Source organism: Oncorhynchus nerka, linkage group LG20, assembly GCF_034236695.1.
Source record: "Oncorhynchus nerka isolate Pitt River linkage group LG20, Oner_Uvic_2.0, whole genome shotgun sequence".
Taxonomy (NCBI): Eukaryota; Metazoa; Chordata; class Actinopteri; order Salmoniformes; family Salmonidae; genus Oncorhynchus; species Oncorhynchus nerka.
In genome coordinates this window covers 7364727-7390461 of record NC_088415.1, presented here as the reverse complement: position 1 = coordinate 7390461, position 25735 = coordinate 7364727, and the positions used below count along the sequence as shown (strand labels likewise).

At 44.8% G+C, this 25735-nt stretch overlaps 1 protein-coding gene across 1 annotated transcript in view; it reads right to left on the bottom strand.

The window, feature by feature from the left end:
- Positions 1-909: 909 nt before the first annotated feature.
- Positions 910-25735, bottom strand: part of kcnc4 (potassium voltage-gated channel, Shaw-related subfamily, member 4) — a 100935-nt gene continuing 76109 nt past the window's right edge. Inside the window, exon 5 of the mRNA XM_065005166.1 lies at positions 910-4435. Within this exon, the coding sequence (XP_064861238.1) occupies positions 4368-4435 (68 nt within the window). The 3' untranslated portion in view covers positions 910-4367. The remainder of the gene's footprint in view (positions 4436-25735) is intronic.

Below are 25735 nucleotides of genomic sequence, written 5' to 3'. Positions count from 1 at the left end.
GTTCCATTTCAGTGAGGTGTTCCATTAATTCAGCTAAGGGGTGCTCCCAGGAAATAATAGAGTAGCACACTTCAGTCAGTATCTGACATGTTGAACAGAGTTTACTATTTGTACCGATGTTTAGCTCACTAAAGGAGTATGTCTGCTTTCATCAAGAAAACAGCTAGCCTGATTTGTGACTCATTGTTTTAAGTCCAACCTCTGTGTCTCTATAGACAGCATAGTGCGCATGCATGCATGTACACACACACACACACACACACACTTTCTTTTTTCTGTTTATGTGTGTGTGTGTGCTTCCAAGTGTGAGGATCAGCAGCAGAGAAGCAACTGAACAGTAATTAGTAGCCTGTCGTTCCAGATCTCCGTGGAGACGGCTGTGTGTTGTGTTCCATCTACACCTTCAGCGAGTGATCACACAGACACCGGGGAGTAGGAGGCATGTCTATGACTTTCATTACAACAAACCACAATAACACACATATTCTAGTCTGGTGCTCTGGTAGCTGCTAATAACCACAATATCACACACACACACACACACACACACACACACACACACACACACACAAGTCTGGTGCTCCGGTAGCTGCTAATAACCACAATAAAAATCACACGCACATTCTAAGCACCACTACTCCTGTTTTTTGAGCACGAAACACGGTTTTAAAAAATAAATAAAAAAATCACAACCACAACAGCAAATCACACTGATTCTAGTTTTGATCCCACCAAGAACAGAAAACAGTAGTAATCAAAGCACGACAAGTTGGCCCCACGTTGTGCAGTAAATGTTTGAGTGTATAAAGGCCACGGGGCAAAGACGTCACCGTGGAAACATACAGCCTCGGAGACAGAAACAATAACAGCTATCAGCTTGTGGAAAGGCAGAGACAGTGGCACACTTGGTTTTTACTGTAGTCATAGAGAAAATTGATTTTATTTTCACATGATACAAGGATATCAACTGCAATGCTTTAAGACACACAACATCTGACAGTTTCACTGCGTTTCAATCACCAAAATGGACTGTTGAACTTTACAAACTGCACCAGATACACAGCTCCATACAAAGCCTCCAACCCATGATGAGAACCCCATATAATTAGAATGAGAATCTTAGAATCGTGCTATGTTCTATGGAGAATATTCTAACCATTCTAATTCTCATTGTAATCATTCTAGAAACCAGCTTAGACTCATATAGCTATGATTCAGTTCACCCCTGCTAAAACACAACAGTACAAGTGGAAAAGGAGGCTGTATAGGTAGATATAGATAAATCTGGAATCCTTCATTGAAACAATAACAAAGGGGACACCCCGTCTGTGTTTTGGTAAACAGCTGTGGGATGAGGCTCAAACTCATAGACAGAGCTACGGATACAAGGACTGACCATCCATGATATCAACATTATAGTATGAACCATGTTTTGAGACTATACAGTGTTTTGTTTACATTTACTTTGTTTACAAACATTGGAGTATAACAACTTTATATATTGTGTTCTGATGGGGTGTGACAGTTGAACTAAACTCACGAGGCATTTACAAGTTATATTCTTCAAGAATCATTCCTTTGTCCAAAAGTCAAAAAATGGATGTAGCAACTAAGGATTCTAGATTTAAATTATCAAAATAAAATAATCTTCATATAATGTAATATATTGTTACTAAATGTGCAGATAATCAATTTTCTAGAGGGGTTTTCTACAGGATTAAGGTAAAGTCGATTGGCCTATACTGTGCTACATACAACTGTGCTTCTATATACAGACTTGTGTCAGAGGAGTCAAAATAGGGTTGAAATATAAATTCAAATACATTTCAATAAAACGTTACTTTTTTTAATAGTAAACACAAGGCAACTATGGTCGACCAAGATAAATATATTAAGACACCACGTGAAAGAAAACACACTCTCTTTGGCTTGCGTCCCAAATCCCACTCTCAAAACACACTCTCCTTGTCTGCGTCCCAAATCCCACTCTCAAAACACACTCTCCTTGGCTTGCATTCCAAATCCCACTCTCAAAACACACTCTCCTTGTCTGCGTCCCAAATCCCACTCTCAAAACACACTCTCCTTGTCTGCATCCCAAATCCCACTCTCAAAACACACTCTCCTTGGCTTGCATCCCAAATCCCACTCTCAAAACACACTCTCCTTGTCTGCATCCCAAATCCCACTCTCAAAACACACTCTCCTTGTCTGCATCCCAAATCCCACTCTCAAAACACACTCTCCTTGTCTGCATCCCAAATCCCACTCTCAAAACACACTCTCCTTGGCTTGCATTCCAAATCCCACTCTCAAAACACACTCTCCTTGTCTGCATCCCAAATCCCACTCTCAAAACACACTCTCCTTGGCTTGCATCCCAAATCCCACTCTCAAAACACACTCTCCTTGTCTGCATCCCAAATCCCACTCTCAAAACACACTCTCCTTGGCTTGCGTCCCAAATCCCACTCTCAAAACACAACAGGGTGCCATTTGAGAAGCAACCTTTTTCCACCTTACACGCTGACTAAACCGGACACGCCGATTAAACCGGACACGCCGACTAAACCGGACACGCCGATTAAACCGGACACGCCAATTAAATTAAAATTATTTTAGCGCCTCGCTAGCAGACGCTCGTTGTGCGAGCGAGCAGTTTGGACAAGATGACTGAATAACATGTATGTGTACATTTATTTTGCAACGCTCGCGCACGTTACGCCGCCGGTGTGGTCAGCATGTTAGATACATGTACAATGATTATCAAACAACGAAGATCTTAAAAAATAACCAAGATCTTAAAGAACCAAGATTGGCGTTTTAGGAACAAAATCTAAATCTCATCACATTACTCCATAACAACATTAAGCTCCATCCCATTGACATTAAGCACGACTGGAACGGGCGGATGATGTCACACAGCATGTGCCCATATGGATCTTAACAATGCATTTACTAACAATGTTGATGATGCATTTTAGCAATGATGATGTTGAGATAATCTCTTTTAATCTAATATGGACGCCCACATATTTGGTACCCTTTTTCAACCAAGCAAATGTATTGTCAAAGAAGTACAATAGCATTGATGTATTATTTGCAGGACACTTTTGTTTGTGAAAAGACAAGTAGTGTGTGCTTCTTCAGTTACATGCTAAATCTTGACTACTGTCTGACTACATCTGGTCTCTCAAGGCATTTTTTACATTCCGTTTTGGTACAACGACATAAAGACACTGTGTTTGTGAACAGTAGCATGAGCTTTAATAGTCACATGCTACTGTTGTCTGCATGTTGACACTCCTCTTCCTGAAACTGTTTACACACTGTACTTGTAATAGAAATACATTATTTTATTATTATTTCATACATCATTTTTATTCTTTCTATAAGGATTTGCAAGATACTTTGTTTGTGAAAGGAAAATAGCGTGAGCTTTCATATGCCACATGCCACTGCTTGACTACAGCATGTCTGTTGACTGGCATGACACCAGGCAGAGACCAACCTGTTTTAACTTTCACTTCATCAAAACAAAGCTGGACTTGTTGGGAGTCAGTCGGCTGGGAACAACGACTCCTAGTTCCAATCCCACTGTAGTCTGTTAACAGTCACTTTTTTTTATTATTTATTTGACCTTTATTTAACCAGGCAAGTCAGTTAAGAACAAATTCTTATTTTCAATGACAGCCTAGGAACAGTGGGTTTAACTGCCAAGTTCAGGGGCAGGACGACAGATTTTTGCCTTGACGGCTCGGGGATTCACTCTAGCAACATTTTGGTTACTGGCCCAACGCTCTAACCACTAGGCTACCTGCCGCCCCATGCAACAGTGCAACTCCACATTTCTGTTGAATTTTTGTTAGTCAATATTTACCAATTACACTTAATTGATGAAAGACTGCAGCATTTTTTACAGAAACATCAAACAACTCAAATCCTTCACAAATAGTAGCAATTTCTTGAAAACACCATTTGGAAATAGGAGTTACTTCAGATATTCAAAACACTCCTCAACTTTAGATGTGTCCCTTAACATTAAGTTCACTGATGATATTTTCTTTCATGGTACATTATATAGTGCTAGATCATGCAATACAATACATGCTAAATGCTTGGAAACAGACAGATGTGTGTACATACATAACTATACCTCCTAAAGCATCAGATAGACGTATTCTACAACAGAGTTTGGGTACTGTGTACTTGACAGAAAGACAAGAGAACTTCTTCCAGAACCTTCCGGAAGGACCTTCATCTCAGTTAGAGGAAGGAGGGACCTAAGACCTGAAGCTCCACCCCATGTCCTTCAGTGCTGCATCCTGGTTCACACGCAATTCTCCTTCATCGACCAATCAACTTCTTCAGGTCAGAGTGGTGATTTCTGGTTGGGCGTAGTTCCCAGTAGCGGCCAGGATGTCTTTACAGCTCTCTGTAACAAAGGTACATAAAGGGGTGGAGATTAGAGACAGTCAAAACAATGTTCTGTGTATGTATGACAATGATGGAAGAGTTGGCAACATCACTGAATGAAGGATAATATAACGTTCATTCAATATTGGGACTTTGAGACAAATATTCTATACATTTATGGGATCAGAAATTCATTGCCAACCATAGTGGTAAAGGCATGAATACATACTACGGGGAAGTTGAGCCATTTTTTTACATTCAGGAAAACTCTGTCAAGGGAAACATCGTATTCCTTCTATCAAAGATATCGACATATATTTCAGGATGTTGTGTATCCCTGGAAGTAATCAGAATTAATGTAAACATTCATGAAAACATAGCTTGTCCAAAAGAAAAGTATTCTCCTGATACAACTTACCCTGGTTATGGGGTAAGATGAGCCGTGGGAAAGGGTAAGTTAAGCTGCTTACAAATTTCTGAAGTTAATTAAATACTACTATGTTTTTAAAACCATGACTGTCAATTCAACACAATCGCAATCACTTTTTCAGTTAAAAAAAGATAATTTTAAGCATCTTTTAACAGAGGCTTGACACCTAACAAACACTTAAAAAAAAACACTTTTAACATATGCCAGGCCCTGTTGTTAACTCATATCCCATCGATAATGACTTGCATTACACAGAGCAAGAACATTTGCTTCAATTTGATCAACTTGCCATTGGCTCAACCACTGGCTCAATTTACCCCATGGCCATTGCCTCAACCACTGGCTCAATTTACCCCATTGCCTCAACCACTGGCTCAATTTACCCCATGGCCATTGCCTCAACCACTGGCTCAATTTACCCCATTGCCTCAACCACTGGCTCAATTTACCCCATGGCCATTGCCTCAACCACTGGCTCAATTTACCCCATTGCCTCAACCACTGGCTCAATTTACCCCATGGCCATTGCCTCAACCACTGGCTCAATTTACCCCATGGCCATTGCCTCAACCATTGGCTCAGCTTACCCCATGGCCATTACCTCAACCATTGGCTCAGCTTACTCCATGGCCATTGGATCAACCATTGGCTCAGCTTACCCCATGGCCATTGCCTCAACCACTGGCTCAATTTACCCCATGGCCATTGCCTCAACCATTGGCTCAGCTTACCCCATGGCCATTACCTCAACCATTGGCTCAGCTTACTCCATGGCCATTGGATCAACCATTGGCTCAGCTTACTCCATGGCCATTGGATCAACTTACCCCAAGGCAAACATATTGGCTGTATTAGGATACACAGCTATAATTATGCACATTCATGCTAGGTTTATGCCCTTATAGTGAAGCTTATAGAGACCCCAACTGATGCATAGAACAATCTTAAAAGTATCTACTTTGGTTTAGATACAAGCATCATGAAATCTCTATCACAATCCATTTCATTTGACTGGTGGAAATCTTCTCACCTTTTCCATGTGGTTTCTAACTTCAAACTCCATACAATTATGACTTCTTCCTAAATATTTGGTCAAATGTTTAATTATGTGTACAGTTTCCTAGAAACAAGGACACCTCTATCACTGGCCACTTTAATAATGGAACACTAGTGACTTTAATAAGGTTTAAATATTTTGTGCTACTCATCTCATATGTATACACTGTACTCTATCCTATTCTACTGTATCTTAGTCTATAACAGGTGTGTGCCTTTCCAAATCATGTCCAATCAATTGAATTTACCACAAGTGGACTCCAATCAGGTTGTAGAAACATCTCAAGGATGATCAATGGAAACAGGATGCATCTGAGCTCAATTTCGAGTCTCATAGCAAAGGGTCTGAATACTTATATAAATCAGGTATTTCAGTTTGTTATTATTAATACATTTAGCAAAAAATGTCTAAAAACCTGTCTTCACTTTGCCATTATGTGGTATTGTGTGTAGATTGCTGAGGATTTAAAAAATAAAAATACATCAATTTTAGGAATAAGGCTGTAAACGTAACAAAATGTGGGAAAAAAGTGAAGGGGTCTGAATACTTTCCTAAGTAGTTTTCCTGTAGTTTCCTAGGAACAAGGGTGGTTCAACTTACTCCCCTACATGTATTTATGAACACTAGGCGGCAGGTAGCCTAGTGGTTAATTAAAGGTCTGTCGATGTACCTTTGAGCAAGGCACTTAACCCTAATTTGCTCCCTGGGAGCAGTACTATTATGGCCGACCCTGTAAAACAACACATTTCACTGTACCTTTTTTTTAGACGACACCTTGACTGTAATTCAGCAATATGTTGAAAGGAAGAGGAAGCCCTTACTGTCTGCAGATCATAACCTGGACCAGTGAGAGAGAGTCTAGCGGAAGAGGAAGCCCTTACTGTCTGCAGATCATAACCTGGACCAGTGAGAGAGAGTCTAGCGGAAGAGGAAGCCCTTACTGTCTGCAGATCATAACCTGGACCAGTGAGAGAGAGTCTAGCGGAAGAGGAAGCCCTTACTGTCTGCAGATCATAACCTGGACCAGTGAGAGAGAGTCTAGCGGAAGAGGAAGCCCTTACTGTCTGCAGATCATAACCTGGACCAGTGAGAGAGAGTCTAGCGGAAGAGGAAGCCCTTACTGTCTGCAGATCATAACCTGGACCAGTGAGAGAGAGTCTAGCGGAAGAGGAAGCCCTTACTGTCTGCAGATCATAACCTGGACCAGTGAGAGAGAGTCTAGCGGAAGAGGAAGCCCTTACTGTCTGCAGATCATAACCTGGACCAGTGAGAGAGAGTCTAGCAGAAGAGGAAGCCCTCAGGCAAATGAAAAGCTTTACTGTCTGCAGATCATAACCTGGACCAATGAGAGAGTCTAGCGGAAGAGGAAGCCCTTACTGTCTGCAGATCATTACCTGGACCAGTGAGAGAGAGTCTAGCGGAAGAGGAAGCCCTTACTGTCTGCAGATCATAACCTGGACCAGTGAGAGAGAGTCTAGCGGAAGAGGAAGCCCTTACTGTCTGCAGATCATAACCTGGACCAGTGAGAGAGAGTCTAGCGGAAGAGGAAGCCCTTACTGTCTGCAGATCATAACCTGGACCAGTGAGAGAGAGTCTAGCGGAAGAGGAAGCCCTTACTGTCTGCAGATCATAACCTGGACCAGTGAGAGAGAGTCTAGCGGAAGAGGAAGCCCTTACTGTCTGCAGATCATAATCTGGACCAGTGAGAGAGAGTCTAGCGGAAGAGGAAGCCCTTACTGTCTGCAGATCATAACCTGGACCAGTGAGAGAGAGTCTAGCGGAAGAGGAAGCCCTTACTGTCTGCAGATCATAACCTGGACCAGTGAGAGAGAGTCTAGCGGAAGAGGAAGCCCTTACTGTCTGCAGATCATAACCTGGACCAGTGAGAGAGAGTCTAGCGGAAGAGGAAGCCCTTACTGTCTGCAGATCATAACCTGGACCAGTGAGAGAGAGTCTAGCGGAAGAGGAAGCCCTTACTGTCTGCAGATCATAACCTGGACCAGTGAGAGAGAGTCTAGCAGAAGAGGAAGCCCTCAGGCAAATGAAAAGCTTTACTGTCTGCAGATCATAACCTGGACCAATGAGAGAGTCTAGCGGAAGAGGAAGCCCTTACTGTCTGCAGATCATTACCTGGACCAGTGAGAGAGAGTCTAGCGGAAGAGGAAGCCCTTACTGTCTGCAGATCATAACCTGGACCAGTGAGAGAGAGTCTAGCGGAAGAGGAAGCCCTTACTGTCTGCAGATCATAACCTGGACCAGTGAGAGAGAGTCTAGCGGAAGAGGAAGCCCTTACTGTCTGCAGATCATAACCTGGACCAGTGAGAGAGAGTCTAGCGGAAGAGGAAGCCCTTACTGTCTGCAGATCATAACCTGGACCAGTGAGAGAGAGTCTAGCGGAAGAGGAAGCCCTTACTGTCTGCAGATCATAATCTGGACCAGTGAGAGAGAGTCTAGCGGAAGAGGAAGCCCTTACTGTCTGCAGATCATAACCTGGACCAGTGAGAGAGAGTCTAGCGGAAGAGGAAGCCCTTACTGTCTGCAGATCATAACCTGGACCAGTGAGAGAGAGTCTAGCGGAAGAGGAAGCCCTTACTGTCTGCAGATCATAACCTGGACCAGTGAGAGAGAGTCTAGCGGAAGAGGAAGCCCTCAGGCTATGATGGTCATGACCACTATTCCTAATTGGAAACATATTAGTGGCTATCAAGTTGAATATACCACAGGTGGACTCCAATCAAGTTGTAGAAACATCTCAAGGATGTTTCTACATCCTTGTTTCTATGTTTCTAGCGGCTATCAATTTGAATGCTGAGCCCTAACCCACCCAGACTCTGTAAATGACCACGGTCAGTAGGACTCTGGCATCCTATTCCCTATATAGTGCACTACTTTAGACCGGGGCTCTGATCAAAAGTAGGGCACTATGTATGGAATAAGATGCCATTTGGGATGCAGGCCCCTTCTCCCTGCAGGTAATGTGCACTAAAATGTGAGAGTCTATGTGTGATGTTCCCCTTTCACAGGGATGTCATTGCCCACATACTCACCAGATACCGAGCCCGTGATATTGAATTACTTAGCCTTCTCTCCTTCTGTAGCTTTCTCTCTCTGTCTCACCTTCTCCATCTCTCTCTCTTTATTTCTCCCTCTCTCTCAATCAAATCAAATGTATTGATATAGCCCTTCGTACATCAGCTGATATCTCAAAGTGCTGTACAGAAACCCAGCCTAAAACCCCAAACAGCAAGCAATGCAGATGTTGAAGCACGGTGGCTAGGAAAAACTCCCTAGAAAGGCCAAAACCTAGGAAGAAACCTAGAGAGGAACCAGGCTATGTGGGGCGGCCAGTCCTCTTCTGGTTGTGCCGGGTGTAGATTATAACAGAACATGGCCAAGATGTTCAAATGTTCATAAATGACCAGCATGGTCAAATAATAGGTCTGGGACAGGTAGCACGTCCGGTGAACAGTTCAGGATTCCATAGCCGCAGGCAGAACTCTACTATCTATCTTCCCTCTCTCTATCGCTCTTTTTCTCTCTCTTTCTCCCCTTCTCCATCTCTCTCTCCTTATTTCTCCCTCTCGCTCCTATCTATCTCCCCTCTCTCTATCACTCTCTTTCTCTCTCTCACCTTCTCCATCTCTCTCCTTTTATTTCTCCCTCACGCTCCTATCTCTCATGTCATCTCTATGTAGTTGACAACACAAACTAGCCACAATTACCTGTGGAACATTTATCACTTGCTATTGTGGCTGCGGGTTCTTAACTGAACACTTTGATCTGCCAACCCAAGTAAGTTATTGAGAACACACTCTCTATTCCTATAATGACCTGATGACTTCTAGCCAGCTGAATAATGCAAGCCAGAGCATGGGGTTGTGTCCATTAGGCTCTAAATGTCAGGGAGGGACTAAAACAGGGAGGGACTATACAGCTGGACTCGTCCAAACTGAAACACTCATTTTAATTTTCCATTGCAGAATATTCGCGTTGACCTAATGAGCATGGCCCATTAATGCTTGGGGAGTTCCAATGAGAAGCCTCTCGAAGGCTATTCTCCCTGTTAACCACAGTTCATTTACCCAGCAGGTCTGGACTGTCAGGGTTAGAGCTGCCCACCCTTTTATGGATCTTCTCATTCCCCTCGATGGATCTCTTTCTCTCTGCTCTCTCTGTCTGTCTCTCTGTAACTCTCTCTCTCAATTCAATTTCAATTTAAGGTGGCTTTATTGGCATGGGAAACATATGTCTACATTGCCAAAGCAAGGGAAATAGATAAAAAACAAAAGTGAAATAAACAATAGAAAATGCACAGTAAACATTACACAAAAGTTCCAAAGGAATAAGGACATTTCAAAAGTCATATTATGTCTATAAACAGTGTTGTAATGATGTGCAAATGGTTAAAGTACAAAAGGGAAAATAAATAAACATAAATATGGGTTATATTTACAATGGTGTGTGTTCTTTACTGGTTGCCCTTTTCTTGTGGCAACAGGTCACATATCTTGCTGCTGTGATGGTACACTGTGGTATTTCACCCAATAGATATGGGACTTTATCAAAATTGGATTTGTTTTGTTGTGAGCGAACCCCAGACCTCACAGCCATAAAGGGCAATGGGTTCAATAACTGATTCAAGTACTTTTAGACAGATCCTAATTGGTATGTCAAATTTGATGTTCCTTTTGATGGCGTTGAAGGCCCTTCTTGTCTTGTCTCTCAGATCGTTCACAGCTTTGTGGAAGTTACCTGTGGTGCTGATGTTTAGGCCGAGGTAAGTATAGTTTTTTTGTGTGATCTGGGGCAACGGTGTCTTGATGGAATTTGTATTCGTGGTCATGGCAACAGGACCTTTTTTGGAACACAATCATTATTGTCTTACTGAGATTTACTGTCAGAGCCCAGGTCTGTCAGGGCCCAGGTCTGTCAGGGCCCAGGTCTGTCAGGGCCCAGGTCTGTCAGAGCCCAGGTCTGTCAGGGCCCAGGTCTGTCAGGGCCCAGGTCTGTCAGAGCCCAGGTCTGTCAGAGCCCAGGTCTGTCAGAGCCCAGGTCTGTCAGGGCCCAGGTCTGTCAGGGCCAAGGTCTGTCAGGGCCCAGGTCTGTCAGGGCCCAGGTCTGTCAGGGCCCAGGTCTGTCAGAGCCCAGGTCTGTCAGAGCCCAGGTCTGTCAGGGCCCAGGTCTGTCAGGGCCCAGGTCTGTCAGAGCCCAGGTCTGTCAGGGCCCAGGTCTGTCAGGGCCCAGGTCTGTCAGAGCCCAGGTCTGTCAGGGCCCAGGTCTGTCAGGGCCCAGGTCTGTCAGAGCCCAGGTCTGTCAGGGCCCAGGTCTGTCAGAGCCCAGGTCTGTCAGAGCCCAGGTCTGTCAGAGCCCAGGTCTGTCAGAGCCCAGGTCTGTCAGGGCCCAGGTCTGTCAGGGCCCAGGTCTGACAGAATCTGTGCAGAAGATCTAGTTGCTGCTGTAGGCCATCCTTGGTTGGGGACAGAAGCACCAGATCATCAGCAAACAGTAGACATTTGACTTCAGATTCGAATAGGGTGAGGCCGGGTGCTGCAGACTGTTCTAGTGCCCTCGCCAATTCATTGATATACAGTACCAGTCAAAAGTTTGGACACACCTACTCATTCAAGGGTTTTCTTTTTTTAAACTATTTTCTACATTGTAGAATAATAGTGAAGACATCAAAACCTTGAAATAACAGATATTGAATCATGTAGTAACCAAAAAAGTGTTAAACAAATCAAATCAAAGTTTATTTGTCACGTGCGCTGAATACAACTGGTGTAGGTAGACCTTACAGTGAAATGCTGAATACAACAGGTGTAGTAGACCTCACAGTGAAATGCTGAATACAACAGGTGTAGTAGACCTTACAGTGAAATGCTGAATTACAACAGGTGTAGTAGACCTCACAGTGAAATGCTGAATACAACAGGTGTAGTAGACCTTACAGTGAAATGCTGAATACAACAGGTGTAGTAGACCTTACAGTGTAATGCTGAATACAACAGGTGTAGTAGACCTTACAGTGAAATGCTGAATACAACAGGTGTAGTAGACCTTACAGTGAAATGCTGAATACAACAGGTGTAGTACGTCGTGATTAGTGTAGTGTTAGCTAGCTACATAGCTAGCTACATAGTTGTCTTTGCTGTCTTCGTATCCAAGATAATTGTGTAGCTTAGAGTGTGGAGTCTTAGAGTGATAATTGCGTTATTATCGTATTTCGTCGCCCTCCTATCTGCCTAGCAGCTAGCATACGTTCACCGGCTACCGTAGCACTGTAGTAACTATCACACTCAACCGAACGACTTGATTAGTGTAGTATTAGATAGCTACATAGTTGTCTTTGCTGTCTAAGTATCCAAGATAATTGTGTAGCTTAGAGTGTGTAGTCTTAGAGTGATTATCTTAATTCACCGAGGTTAGCTAGCCAGCTATTTTGTCGTCCTTAACGTAGGAGACACTCCTAGCTAGCCAATAGCCAGCCAACGTCTACTGAATAGAACTTTCGCATTCCGGTCGCATTCCGCGTCGCTCCACAGGTAGTATCACTTTTTCACTTCATTTCATTTCAGTCCCAACGGTGTGATTTGTTTGATCGTAGCTAGCTACATAGCTAGCTACATAGCCGTCTTTGTTTCAAAGATAATTGTGTAGTCTAGAGCGATTTTCTAGGTTAGCTAGCCAGCTATTGTCGTTCTCCTACGCAACGTAACCAACACTGCTAGCTAGCCAGCTAGCTCCCGATAAGCAGCATTGTAGAAACTTCACACTCAACGGTACGACTTGATTAGGGTAGTGTCAACAACGCAGCTAGCCTACCCCAGCAGTACTCTATCATTTTAATCATTTTAGTCAATTAGATTCTTGCTACGTAAGCTTAACTTTCTGAACATTCGAGACGTGTAGTCCACTTGTCATTCCAATCTCCTCTGCATTAGCGTAGCCTCTTCTCTAGCCTGTCAACTATGTGTCTGTCTATCCCTGTTCTCTCCTCTCTGCACAGACCATACAAACGCTCCACACCGCATGGCCGCAGCCACCCTAATCTGGTGGTCCCAGCGCGCACGACCCACGTGGAGTTCCAGGTCTCCGGTAGCCTCTGGAACTGCCGATCTGCGGCCAACAAGGCAGAGTTCATCTCAGCCTATGTCTCCCTCCAGTCCCTCGACTTCTTGGCTCTGACGGAAACATGGATCACCACAGACAACACCGCTACTCCTACTGCTCTCTCTTCGTCCGCCCACGTGCTCTCGCACACCCCGAGAGCTTCTGGTCAGCGGGGTGGTGGCACCGGGATCCTCATCTCTCCCAAGTGGTCATTCTCTCTTTCTCCCTTACCCATCTGTCTATCGCCTCCTTTGAATTCCATGCTGTCACAGTTACCAGCCCTTTCAAGCTTAACATCCTTATCATTTATCGCCCTCCAGGTTCCCTCGGAGAGTTCATCAATGAGCTTGATGCCTTGATAAGCTCCTTTCCTGAGGACGGCTCACCTCTCACAGTTCTGGGCGACTTTAACCTCCCCACGTCTACCTTTGACTCATTCCTCTCTGCCTCCTTCTTTCCACTCCTCTCCTCTTTTGACCTCACCCTCTCACCTTCCCCCCTACTCACAAGGCAGCCAATACGCTCGACCTCATCTTTACTAGATGCTGTTCCTCCACTAACCTCATTGCAACTCCCTCCAAGTCTCCGACCACTACCTTGTATCCTTTTCCCTCTCGCTCTCATCCAACACTTCCCACACTGCCCCTACTCGGATGGTATCGCGCCGTCCCAACCTTCGCTCTCTCTCCCCGCTACTCTCTCCTCTTCCATCCTATCATCTCTTCCCTCTGCTCAAACCTTCTCCAACCTATCTCCTGATTCTGCCTCCTCAACCCTCCTCTCCTCCCTTTCTGCATCCTTTGACTCTCTATGTCCCCTATCCTCCAGGCCGGCTCGGTCCTCCCTTCCCGCTCCGTGGCTCGACGACTCATTGCGAGCTCACAGAACAGGGCTCCGGGCAGCCGAGCGGAAATGGAGGAAAACTCGCCTCCCTGCAGACCTGGCATCCTTTCACTCCCTCCTCTCTACATTTTCCTCCTCTGTCTCTGCTGCTAAAGCCACTTTCTACCACTCTAAATTCCAAGCATCTGCCTCTAACCCTAGGAAGCTCTTTGCCACCTTCTCCTCCCTCTTGAATCCTCCTCCCCTCCCCCTCCTCCCTCTCTGCAGATGACTTCGTCAACCATTTTGAAAAGAAGGTCGACGACATCCGATCCTCGTTTGCTAAGTCAAACGACACCGCTGGTTCTGCTCACACTGCCCTACCCTGTGCTCTGACCTCTTTCTCCCCTCTCTCTCCAGATGACATCTCGCGTCTTGTGACGGCCGGCCGCCCAACAACCTGCCCGCTTGACCCTATCCCCTCCTCTCTTCTCCAGACCATCTCCGGTGACCTTCTCCCTTACCTCACCTCGCTCATCAACTCATCCCTGACCGCTGGCTACGTCCCTCCCGTCTTCAAGAGAGCGAGAGTTGCACCCCTTCTGAAAAAACCTACACTCGATCCCTCCGATGTCAACAACTACAGACCAGTATCCCTTCTTTCTTTTCTCTCCAAAACTCTTGAACGTGCCGTCCTTGGCCAGCTCTCCCGCTATCTCTCTCAGAATGACCTTCTTGATCCAAATCAGTCAGGTTTCAAGACTAGTCATTCAACTGAGACTGCTCTTCTCTGTATCACGGAGGCGCTCCGCACTGCTAAAGCTAACTCTCTCTCCTCTGCTCTCATCCTTCTAGACCTATCGGCTGCCTTCGATACTGTGAACCATCAGATCCTCCTCTCCACCCTCTCCGAGTTGGGCATCTCCCGCCGCGCCCACGCTTGGATTGCGTCCTACCTGACAGGTCGCTCCTACCAGGTGGCGTGGCGAGAATCCGTCTCCTCACCACGTGCTCTCACCACTGGTGTCCCCAGGGCTCTGTTCTAGGCCCTCTCCTATTCTCGCTATACACCAAGTCACTTGGCTCTGTCATAACCTCACATGGTCTCTCCTATCATTGCTATGCAGACGACACACAATTAATCTTCTCCTTTCCCCCTTCTGACGACCAGGTGGCGAATCGCATCTCTGCATGTCTGGCAGACATATCAGTGTGGATGACGGATCATCACCTCAAGCTGAACCTCGGCAAGACGGAGCTGCTCTTCCTCCCGGGAAGGACTGCCCGTTCCATGATCTCGCCATCACGGTTGACAACTCCATTGTGTCCTCGTCCCAGAGCGCTAAGAACCTTGGCGTGATCCTGGACAACACCCTGTCGTTCTCAAATAACATCAAGGCGGTGGCCCGTTCCTGTAGGTTCATGCTCTACAACATCCGCAGAGTACGACCCTGCCTCACACAGGAAGCGGCGCAGGTCCTAATCCAGGCACTTGTCATCTCCCGTCTGGATTACTGCAACTCGCTGCTGGCTGGGCTCCCTGCCTGTGCCATTAAACCCCTACAACTCATCCAGAACGCCGCAGCCCGTCTGGTGTTCAACCTTCCCAAGTTCTCTCACGTCACCCCGCTCCTCCGCTCTCTCCACTGGCTTCCAGTTGAAGCTCGCATCCGCTACAAGACCATGGTGCTTGCCTACGGAGCTGTGAGGGGAACGGCACCTCACTACCTCCAGGCTCTGATCAGGCCCTACACCCAAACAAGGGCACTGCGTTCATCCACCTCTGGCCTGCTCGCCTCCCTACCACTGAGGAAGTACAGTTCCCGCTCAGCCCAGTCAAAACTGTTCGCTGCTCTGGCCCCCCTATGGTGGAACAAACTCCCTCACGACGCCAGGACAGCGGAGTCAATCACCACCTTCCGGAGACACCTGAAACCCCACCTCTTTAAGGAATACCTAGGATAGGATAAAGTAATCCTTCTCCCCCCCCCCCCTTAAAAGACCTAGATGCACTATTGTAAAGTGGCTGTTCCACTGGATGTCATAAGGTGAAAGCACCAATTTGTAAGTCGCTCTGGATAAGAGCGTCTGCTAAATGACGTAAATGTAAATGTAAATGTAGTAGACCTTACAGTGAAATGCTGAATACAACAGGTGTAGTAGACCTTACAGTGAAATGCTGAATACAACAGGTGTAGTAGACCTTACAGTGAAATGCTGAATACAACAGGTGTAGTAGACCTTACAGTGAAATGCTGAATACAACAGGTGTAGTAGACCTCACAGTGAAATGCTGAATACAACAGGTGTAGTAGACCTGACAGTGAAATGCTGAATACAACAGGTGTAGTAGACCTGACAGTGAAATGCTGAATACAACAGGTGTAGTAGACCTTACAGTGAAATGCTGAATACAACAGGTGTAGTAGACCTTACAGTGAAATGCTGAATACAACAGGTGTAGTAGACCTCACAGTGAAACGCTGAATACAACAGGTGTAGTAGACCTGACAGTGAAATGCTGAATACAACAGGTGTAGTAGACCTGACAGTGAAATGCTGAATACAACAGGTGTAGTAGACCTTACAGTGAAATGCTGAATACAACAGGTGTAGTAGACCTTACAGTGAAATGCTGAATACAACAGGTGTAGTAGACCTTACAGTGAAATGCTGAATACAACAGGTGTAGTAGACCTCACAGTGAAATGCTGAATACAACAGGTGTAGTAGACCTGACAGTGAAATGCTGAATACAACAGGTGTAGTAGACCTGACAGTGAAATGCTGAATACAACAGGTGTAGTAGACCTGACAGTGAAATGCTGATTACAACAGGTGTAGGTAGACCTGACAGTGAAATGCTGATTACAACAGGTGTAGGTAGACCTTACAGTGAAATGCTGAATACAACAGGTGTAGTAGACCTTACAGTGAAATGCTGAATACAACAGATGTAGTAGACCTTACAGTGAAATGCTGAATACAACAGGTGTAGTAGACCTTACAGTGAAATGCTGAATACAACAGGTGTAGTAGACCTTACAGTGAAATGCTGAATACAACAGGTGTAGTAGACCTCACAGTGAAATGCTGAATACAACAGGTGTAGTAGACCTGACAGTGAAATGCTGAATACAACAGGTGTAGTAGACCTGACAGTGAAATGCTGAATACAACAGGTGTAGTAGACCTTACAGTGAAATGCTGAATACAACAGGTGTAGTAGACCTTACAGTGAAATGCTGAATACAACAGGTGTAGTAGACCTTACAGTGAAATGCTGAAAACAACAGGTGTAGTAGACCTTACAGTGAAATGCTGAATACAACAGGTGTAGTAGACCTTACAATGAAATGCTGAATACAACAGGTGTAGTAGACCTTACAGTGAAATGCTGAATACAACAGGTGTAGTAGACCTTACAGTGAAATGCTGAATACAACAGGTGTAGTAGACCTTACAGTGAAATGCTGAATACAACAGGTGTAGTAGACCTTACAGTGAAATGCTGAATACAACAGGTGTAGTAGACCTTACAGTGAAATGCTGAATACAACAGGTGTAGTAGACCTTACAGTGAAATGCTGAATACAACAGGTGTAGAGACCTTACAGTGAAGTGCTTACTTAACCAATAGTGTAATTTCTAAGGTAGAAAAAAAAGGTATTAGGTGAACAATAGGTAAGTAAAGAAATAAAAACAACAGTAAAAAGACAGTGAAAAATAACAGTAGCGAGGCTATGTACAGTAGTGAGGCTACATACATACTGATTGAGGTAGTATGTACATGTTGATATGGTTAAAGTGACTATGCATATATGATAAACAGAGAGTAGCAGCAGTGTAAAAGAGGGGTTGGGACGGGGCACACAATGCAAATAGTCCGGGTAGCCATTTGATTACCTGTTCAGGAGTCTTATGGCTTGGGGTTAAAGACTGTTGAGAAGCCTTTTGGTCCTAGACTTGGCACTCCGGTACCGCTTGCCATTCGGTAGTAGAGAGAACAATCTATGACTGGGGTGGCTGGGGTCTTTGACATTTTTTAGGGCATTCCTCTGACACCACCTGATGTAGAGGTCCTGGATGGCAGGCAGCTTAGCCGTACGCACTACCCTCTGTAGTGCCTTGCTGTCAGAGTCCGAGCAGTTGCCGTACCATGCAGTGATCTCGGTGTTGCAGCTGTAGAACCTTTTGAGGATCTGAGGACCCATGCCAATTTTTTTTTTGTTTCCTGAGAGGGAATAGGCTTTGTCATGCCCTCTTCACGACTGTCTTGGTGTGCTTGGACCATTCTAGTTTGTTGGTGATGTGGACACCAAGGAACTTGAACCTCTCAACCTGCTCCACTACAGCTCCATTGATGAGAATGGAGGCGTGCTCGGTCCTCCTTTTCCTGTAATCCAAAATCATCTCCTTAGTCTTGGTTACGTTGAGGGATAGGTTATTATTCTGTAACCACGCGGCCAGGTCTCTGACCTCCTCCCTATATGCTGTCTCATCGTTGTCGGTGATCAGGCATACCACTGTTGTGTCATCTGACAACTTAATGATGGTGTTGGAGTCGTGCCTGGCCACGCAATCGTGGATGAACAGGGAGGACAGGAGGGGACTGAGCACGCACCCCTAAGGTGCTCGTGTTGAGGATCAGCGAGGCAGATGTGTTGCTACCTATTGTCACCACCTGGGGGCGGCCGGTCTGGAAGTCCAGGATCCAGTTGCAGAGGGAGGAGTTAGGCCCAGGATCCTTAGTTTAGTGATGAGCTCTGTGGGCACTATGGTGTTGAACACTGAGCTGTAGTCAATGAATAGCATTCTCACATAGGTGTTCCTTTTGTCCAGGTGGGAAAGGGCAGTGTGGAGCGCAATGGAGATTGCATCATCTGTGGATCTGTTGGGTCAGTATGCAAATTGGAGTGGGTCTAGTGTTTCTGGGATGATGGTGTTGATGTGAGCAATTACCAGCCTTTCAAAGCACTTCCTGGCTACAGACGTGAGTGCTACAGGTCTGTAGTCATTTAGGCAGGTTGCCTTCATGTTCTTGGGCACAGGGACTATGGTTGTCTGCTTGAAACATGTTGGTATTACAGACTCAATCAAATGTCAGTGAAGACACCAGTGCCAGTGTGCAAAGCTGTCATCAAGGCAAAGGTTGGCTACTTTGAAGAATCTCACATATAAAATATATTTTGATTTATTTAACACATTTTGGTTACTACATGATTCCTTGTGTCTTATTTAATAGTTTTGATGCCTTCACTCTTATTCTACAATGTAGAAAATAGTCACAAAAAAAAATTGAATGAGTAGGTGTGTCCAAACTTTTGATTGGTACTGTATGTGTTGAAGAGGGTGGGGCTTAAGCTGCATCCCTGTCTCACCCCCCACCCCCCCCACCCTCCCCCAGCCCTGTGGAAAGAAATGTGTGTTTTTTTGTCAATTCTTTCCATGTTTGTGTACACAGATTTTATAATGTCATTTGTTTCCCCCCCAACACCATTTTCCATCAATTTGTATAGCAGACCCTCGTGCCAAATTTAATCTAAAGCTTTTATGAAAACATCAAAGCATGAAAAGACTGTCTTTGTTTTGGTTTGTTTGTTTGTTTGTCGATTGGGGTGTGCAGGGTGAATATGTGGTCTATTGTACTGGGGTTACCTAGTCAGTTATACAACTGAATGCATTCAACTGAAATGTGCCTTCCGCATCATTTAAACCAACCCCTCTGAATCAGTAGATATTGGGGTCAAATTGTTCTACACTTTTGTAAATTGGGGTAATCAGTCCTTGGTTCCAAATATTGGGGAAGATGCCAGAGCTGAGGATGATGTTAAAGAGTTTAAGTTTAGCCAATTGGAATTTGTGGTCTGTATATTTTATAATTTCATTTATGATACCATCAACCCCTCAGGCCATTTTGGGTTGGAGGGCTTGTATTTTGTCATGTAGTTCATTCAATATAATTGGAGAATGCAGTGGTTTCTGGTCGCCTTTAATAGTTGATTCTAACATTTGTATTTGATCATGTATATGTTTCTGCTCCTTGTTATAGAGCCAAAAAGATTTGAGAAGTGGTTTACCCATACATCTCCGTTTTGGATCGATAACTCTTCGTGTTGTTGTTTGTTTAGAGTTTTTCTTATTTTCCCAGAAGTGGTTAGATTCTATGTATTCTTCAATTACATTGAGCTGATTTCTGACGTGCTGTTCCTTCTTTTTCCGTAGTGTATTTCTGCATTGTTTTAGTGATTCACCATAGTGAAGGCGTTTTCTGGGTCTCTATGTTTTTAGTTGGACAGGTTTCTCAATTCCTTCTTAGGTTTTTGCATTCTTCATCAAACCGTTTGTCATTGTTGTTCATTTTCTTAGGTTGTCTGCTTGAAACTATTAGGTTTGATAGGGAAGCTGAGATGTTTAGGTTTCTATTACCAAGTTTACACCTTCACTATTATAGTGAAACATTTTGTCCAGGAAATTGTCTAGAAGGGATTGAATTTGTTGTTGCCCAATAGTTTTTATGGTATATTTCCACTATTTTCCTTTCATCTATAGCATTTCTTAATATTACTCAGTTCATTTAGCTTTGATGCCTCATGATTGAGCATAGCTCTGGTCAAGTAGAGTGTGGTTTTGCTGTGATCTGATAGGGTTGTCAGTGGACTGACTGAATGCTTTAAGAGACTGGGTTTGAGGCCAGTGATACATTAGTCTACGGTACTACTGACAAGAGATGAGCATTAGGTGTACCCACCATAGGAGTCCCCCTCAAAGCCTACCATTGACAACCGATAGGAAAGGATTTCTGAGCTTTATCTATTATTAATCATTAGTTCTAAAAGAGACATAATGAAGCTTGGGAGGGGCTGAGTGCAGGGTAAACACGTGGCAGTACAGATAAGGGGAGGAACCGTTTTAAGGACCAGATCACTCAACTCCCTGACAGGCAATACTGATGCAATGTTTGGCGATGACGAGGAGACTCCACCCAGAGTGGGGTATGTATACTACCATGGATGAAACCATGTCTTTGTCTAATGCAGCTGTGTTGACCCTCAGGGCAGAATAAACTTGGGTTTAAAGCTTTGGTTTCCTTTGAGTTTTTAATCTGCATTAGAACCTAACACACTATGTACATATCCAGCGTCCGAAAGAACTGCCGGAGTTGTGACCTGTTTTTGTTGGTTATGTTGCCGTAGTTGTGTCTAAAGGGGGAGCATATGGGGGAGGGCTGTCACCTCCAGGTAGGCGTTCGTCCCCCTGTGTGCTGAGGGTGTCAGGTACTTCTCCTGTCCTATTCAGTGTCCTGTGTGAATCTAAGTGTGCGTTCTCTAATTCTCTCCTTCTCTCTTTCTTTCTCTCTCTCGGAGGACCTGAGCCCTAGGACCATGCCTCAGGACTACCTGACATGATGACTCCTTGCTGTCCCCAGTCCACCTGGCCATGCTGCTGCTCCAGTTTAAACTGTTCTGCCTTATTATTATTGGACCATGCTGGTCATTTATGAACATTTGAACATCTTGGCCATGTTCTGTTATAATCTCCACCCGGCACAGCCAGAAGAGGACTGGCCACCCCACATAGCCTGGTTCCTCTCTAGGTTTCTTCCTAGGTTTTGGCCTTTCTAGGGAGTTTTTCCTAGCCACCGTGCTTCTACACCTGCATTGCTTGCTGTTTGGGGTTTTAGGCTGGGTTTCTGTACAGCACTTTGAGGTATCAGCTGATGTACGAAGGGCTATATAAATAAATTTGATTTGATTTGATTTGTCCGGTTCTGGCATTTATGTCGCCACAGACTAGTACATACATGTCTCTGGGCCTGGAAATTGTTGATCTCCACCTCTTGGATGGAGAAGCTGTCATAGTTAAAGTATGAGGATTCTATTGGGGGGATATAGGTAGCACACATGAGGAAATTTTTCTCTGTTGAGATAATTTCCTTATTAATTTCTAGCCAGATGTAAAATGTTCCTGTTTTGACTAATTTAATAGTGTGGGTTAGGTCTGCTCTATACCAAATTAGCATACCCCTGAGTCTCTTCCCTGTTTCACACCTGGTAGTGTGGTGGATGGGACTACCAGCTCTCTGTAACCTAGAGGGCAACCAGTGGGTCCGTCTCCTCTATACCATGTTTCTTGTAGGATGTCTGTATTTCTGATTGCTTTGATGAAGTCTGGATTCCTGCTCTTTGGGCTAAAGGCAGATGACCTCAGACCTTGTATATTCCAGGTTGAAATAGTAAAAGCTTTGTGTTCCATAGTGTCTTGTGTTGTTTTTGTGTGGTTTAGGCTCAGACCATCACAGTAGGTGTGAACAGAGCATGTTGAGCACCTGATACATACCTCTTAGGTCGCAGGATGGGGCTTGGGCAGGTGTAATAGTGGGGGATGGGCCTGTTGCTCTGCTCACAGCCTGGGCATATGTCCTGCTGTCATGTTGAGGTCCTTGCCGCAGGGGGCAGGGGGCATGGTGCGGGCAGAAGGGGCATAGGTCTGATATGGGGGGGACTATATATGGTGTGGCCAGGGTTTGCTTGAGGTGGTCTTAGCTGGTTGGGGTGTGGCTGGTGATGCTGTGGTCTCTCTCTCTCTCTCTCTCTCTCCTCCCCGTCTCTGTCTCTGTGTCTGTTCAGTCTCTGCTCTCTCTACTTTCTCTCTCTCCATCTCTGCTCTCTCTACTTTCTCTCTCTCCATCTCTGCTCTCTCTACTTTCTCTCTCTCCATCTCTGCTCTCTCTTTCTCGCTCTCTCTCTGCTCACGCTGTCTCTGCGCTCTCTGTCTCTCAAACCAATTCAATTCATGCTTTGGGAAACACATGTTTACATTGCCAAAGCAAGTGAAAAAGATCATAAACAAACGTGAAATAAAAAATACAAAAAACGAACCAAAGGAATAGAGACATTTAGTCTGTTTAGTCTGTAACGATGTGTAAATAATTAAAGTACAAAAGGGAAAATAAATCAACATAAATGTGGATTGTATTTACAATGGTGTTTATTCTTCACTGGTGGTCCTTTTCTTGTGGCAACAGGTCACAAATCTTGCTGCTGTAATTGAACACTGTGATATTTCACCCAATAGATATGGGACTTTATCAAAATAGGATTTGCTGTGTGCACATAGGCTGTCTTCTCTTGAGAGCCAGGTCTTCCTATGGCGGCCTCTTTCAATAGCAAGGCTATGCTCAGTCTGTACATAGTCAAAGCGTTCCTTAACTTTGGGTCAGTCACAGTGGTCAGGTATTCTGCCACTGTGTATTCTCTGTTTAGGGTCAGTCACAGTGGTCAGGTATTCTGCCACTGTGTTCTCTCTGTTTAGGGCCAGTCACAGTGGTCAGGTATTCTGCCACTGTGTACTCTCTGTTTAGGGTCAGTCACAGTGGTCAGGTATTCTGCCACTGTGTTCTCTCTGTTTAGGGTCAGTCACAGTGGTCAGGTATTCTACCACTGTGTACTCTCTGTTTAGGGTCAGTCACATTGGTCAGGTATTCTGCCACTGTGTTCTCTCTGTTTAGGGTCAGTCACAGTGGTCAGGTATTCTGCCACTGTGTACTCTCTGTTTAGGGTCAGTCACATTGGTCAGGTATTCTGCCACTGTGTACTCTCTGTTTAGGGTCAGTCACAGTGGTCAGGTATTCTGCCACTGTGTATTCTCTGTTTAGGGTCAGTCACAGTGGTCAGGTATTCTGCCACTGTGTTCTCTCTGTTTAGGGTCAGTCACAGTGGTCAGGTATTCTGCCACTGTGTACTCTCTGTTTAGGGTCAGTCACAGTGGTCAGGTATTCTACCACTGTGTTCTCTCTGTTTAGGGTCAGTCACAGTGGTCAGGTATTCTGCCACTGTGTATTCTCTGTTTAGGGTCAGTCACAGTGGTCAGGTATTCTGCCACTGTGTTCTCTCTGTTTAGGGTCAGTCACAGTGGTCAGGTATTCTACCACTGTGTTCTCTCTGTTTAGGGTCAGTCACAGTGGTCAGGTATTCTGCCACTGTGTACTCTCTGTTTAGGGTCAGTCACAGTGGTCAGGTATTCTACCACTGTGTACTCTCTGTTTAGGGTCAGTCACAGTGGTCAGGTATTCTGCCACTGTGTACTCTCTGTTTAGGGTCAGTCACAGTGGTCAGGTATTCTGCCACTGTGTTCTCTCTGTTTAGGGTCAGTCACAGTGGTCAGGTATTCTGCCACTGTGTACTCTCTGTTTAGGGTCAGTCACAGTGGACAGGTATTCTACCACTGTGTACTCTCTGTTTAGGGTCAGTCACAGTGGTCAGGTATTCTGCCACTGTGTATTCTCTGTTTAGGGTCAGTCACAGTGGTCAGGTATTCTGCCACTGTGTATTCTCTGTTTAGGGTCAGTCACAGTGGTCAGGTATTCTACCACTGTGTTCTCTCTGTTTAGGGTCAGTCACAGTGGTCAGGTATTCTGCCACTGTGTTCTCTCTGTTTAGGGTCAGTCACAGTGGTCAGGTATTCTGCCACTGTGTATTCTCTGTTTAGGACCAAATAGCATTTTAGTTTGCTATGTTTTTTTGGTTAATTCTTTCCAATATGTAAAGTAATTATCTTTTTGTTTTCTCATGATTTGGTTGGGTCTAATTGTTTTGCTGTCCTGGGGCTCTGTTCACAAACGCTAACAGAACCTACAGAGCCACCGGGACAGCAACACAATTAGACCCAACCAAACCAGGACCAACTTGCTTAGGGGACTCTTCTCCAGGTTTAATTCTCTATGGGGGATGGCTTTGTTATGGAAGGTTTAGGAATCGCTTCCTTTTAGGTGGTTGTAGAATTTAACAGCCCTTTTCTGGATTTTGGTCATTAGCGGGTATCGGCCTAATTCTCCTCTGCATTATTTGGTGTTTTATGTTGTACAATGGAGGATATTTTTGCGTGCAATTTGGTGTATGTCCCATTTTGTGAATTATTGGGTAGTAAGCGGACCCCAGACCTCCCAACCATAAAGGGCAATGGGTTCTATAACTGATTCAAGTATTTTTTAGACAGATCCTAATTGGTATGTCAAATTTGATGTTCCTTTTGATGGTGTTGAAGGCCCTTCTTGTCTTGTCTCTCAGATCGTTCATTGCTTTGTGGAAGTTACCTGTGGTGTTGATGTTTAGGCCGAGGTAAGTATAGTTTGTTGTGTGCTCTAGGGCAACGGTGTCTTGATGGAATTTGTATTCGTGGTCATGGCAACAGGACCTTTTTTAGAACACCAGTATTATTGCCTTACTGAGATTTACTGTCAGGGCCCAGGTCTGTCAGGGCCCAGGTCTGTCAGGGCCCAGGTCTGTCAGGGCCCAGGTCTGACAGAATCTGTGCAGAAGATCTAGTTGCTTCGAGTAGGGTGAGGCCGGGAGCTGCAGACTGTTCTAGTGCCCTCGCCAATTGGTTGATATAATTTATATGTTGAAGAGGGTGGGGCTCAAGCTTCATCCCTGTCTCACCCCATGGCCCTGAGGAAAGAAATTTGTTTTTTTGCCATTTATTTTTTTGTGTGTACATTTTATAATGTATGTATTTCCCCCAACACCGCTTTTCACCAATTTGCAAAGCAGAACCTCATGCCAAATTGAGTCAAAATATTATTTTAAATCAATAAAGCATGAGAAGACTTTGCGTTTGTTTTTGTATATTTGTTTGTTAATAAGGGTGTGCAGGCTGAATATATGGTCATTTGGTAAAAAGCCAATTTGACATTTGTGGTCTTCTCTCTCTTTGCTCTCTCTCTGTCTCTACTCTCTCTTTATCTCTCTGGTTTGGCAGACAGGCAGGGGCCAGAAGGGGGTAAGGAGAATCACAAGGCTTCTCAAGCAGAGGAAAGACAGGCAGGCAGAGGGTCATCGGGGGGCAGAGTCGGAGGCAGGGGGCAGGGAGGGATGAGAAGAATCACAAGATGTATCACT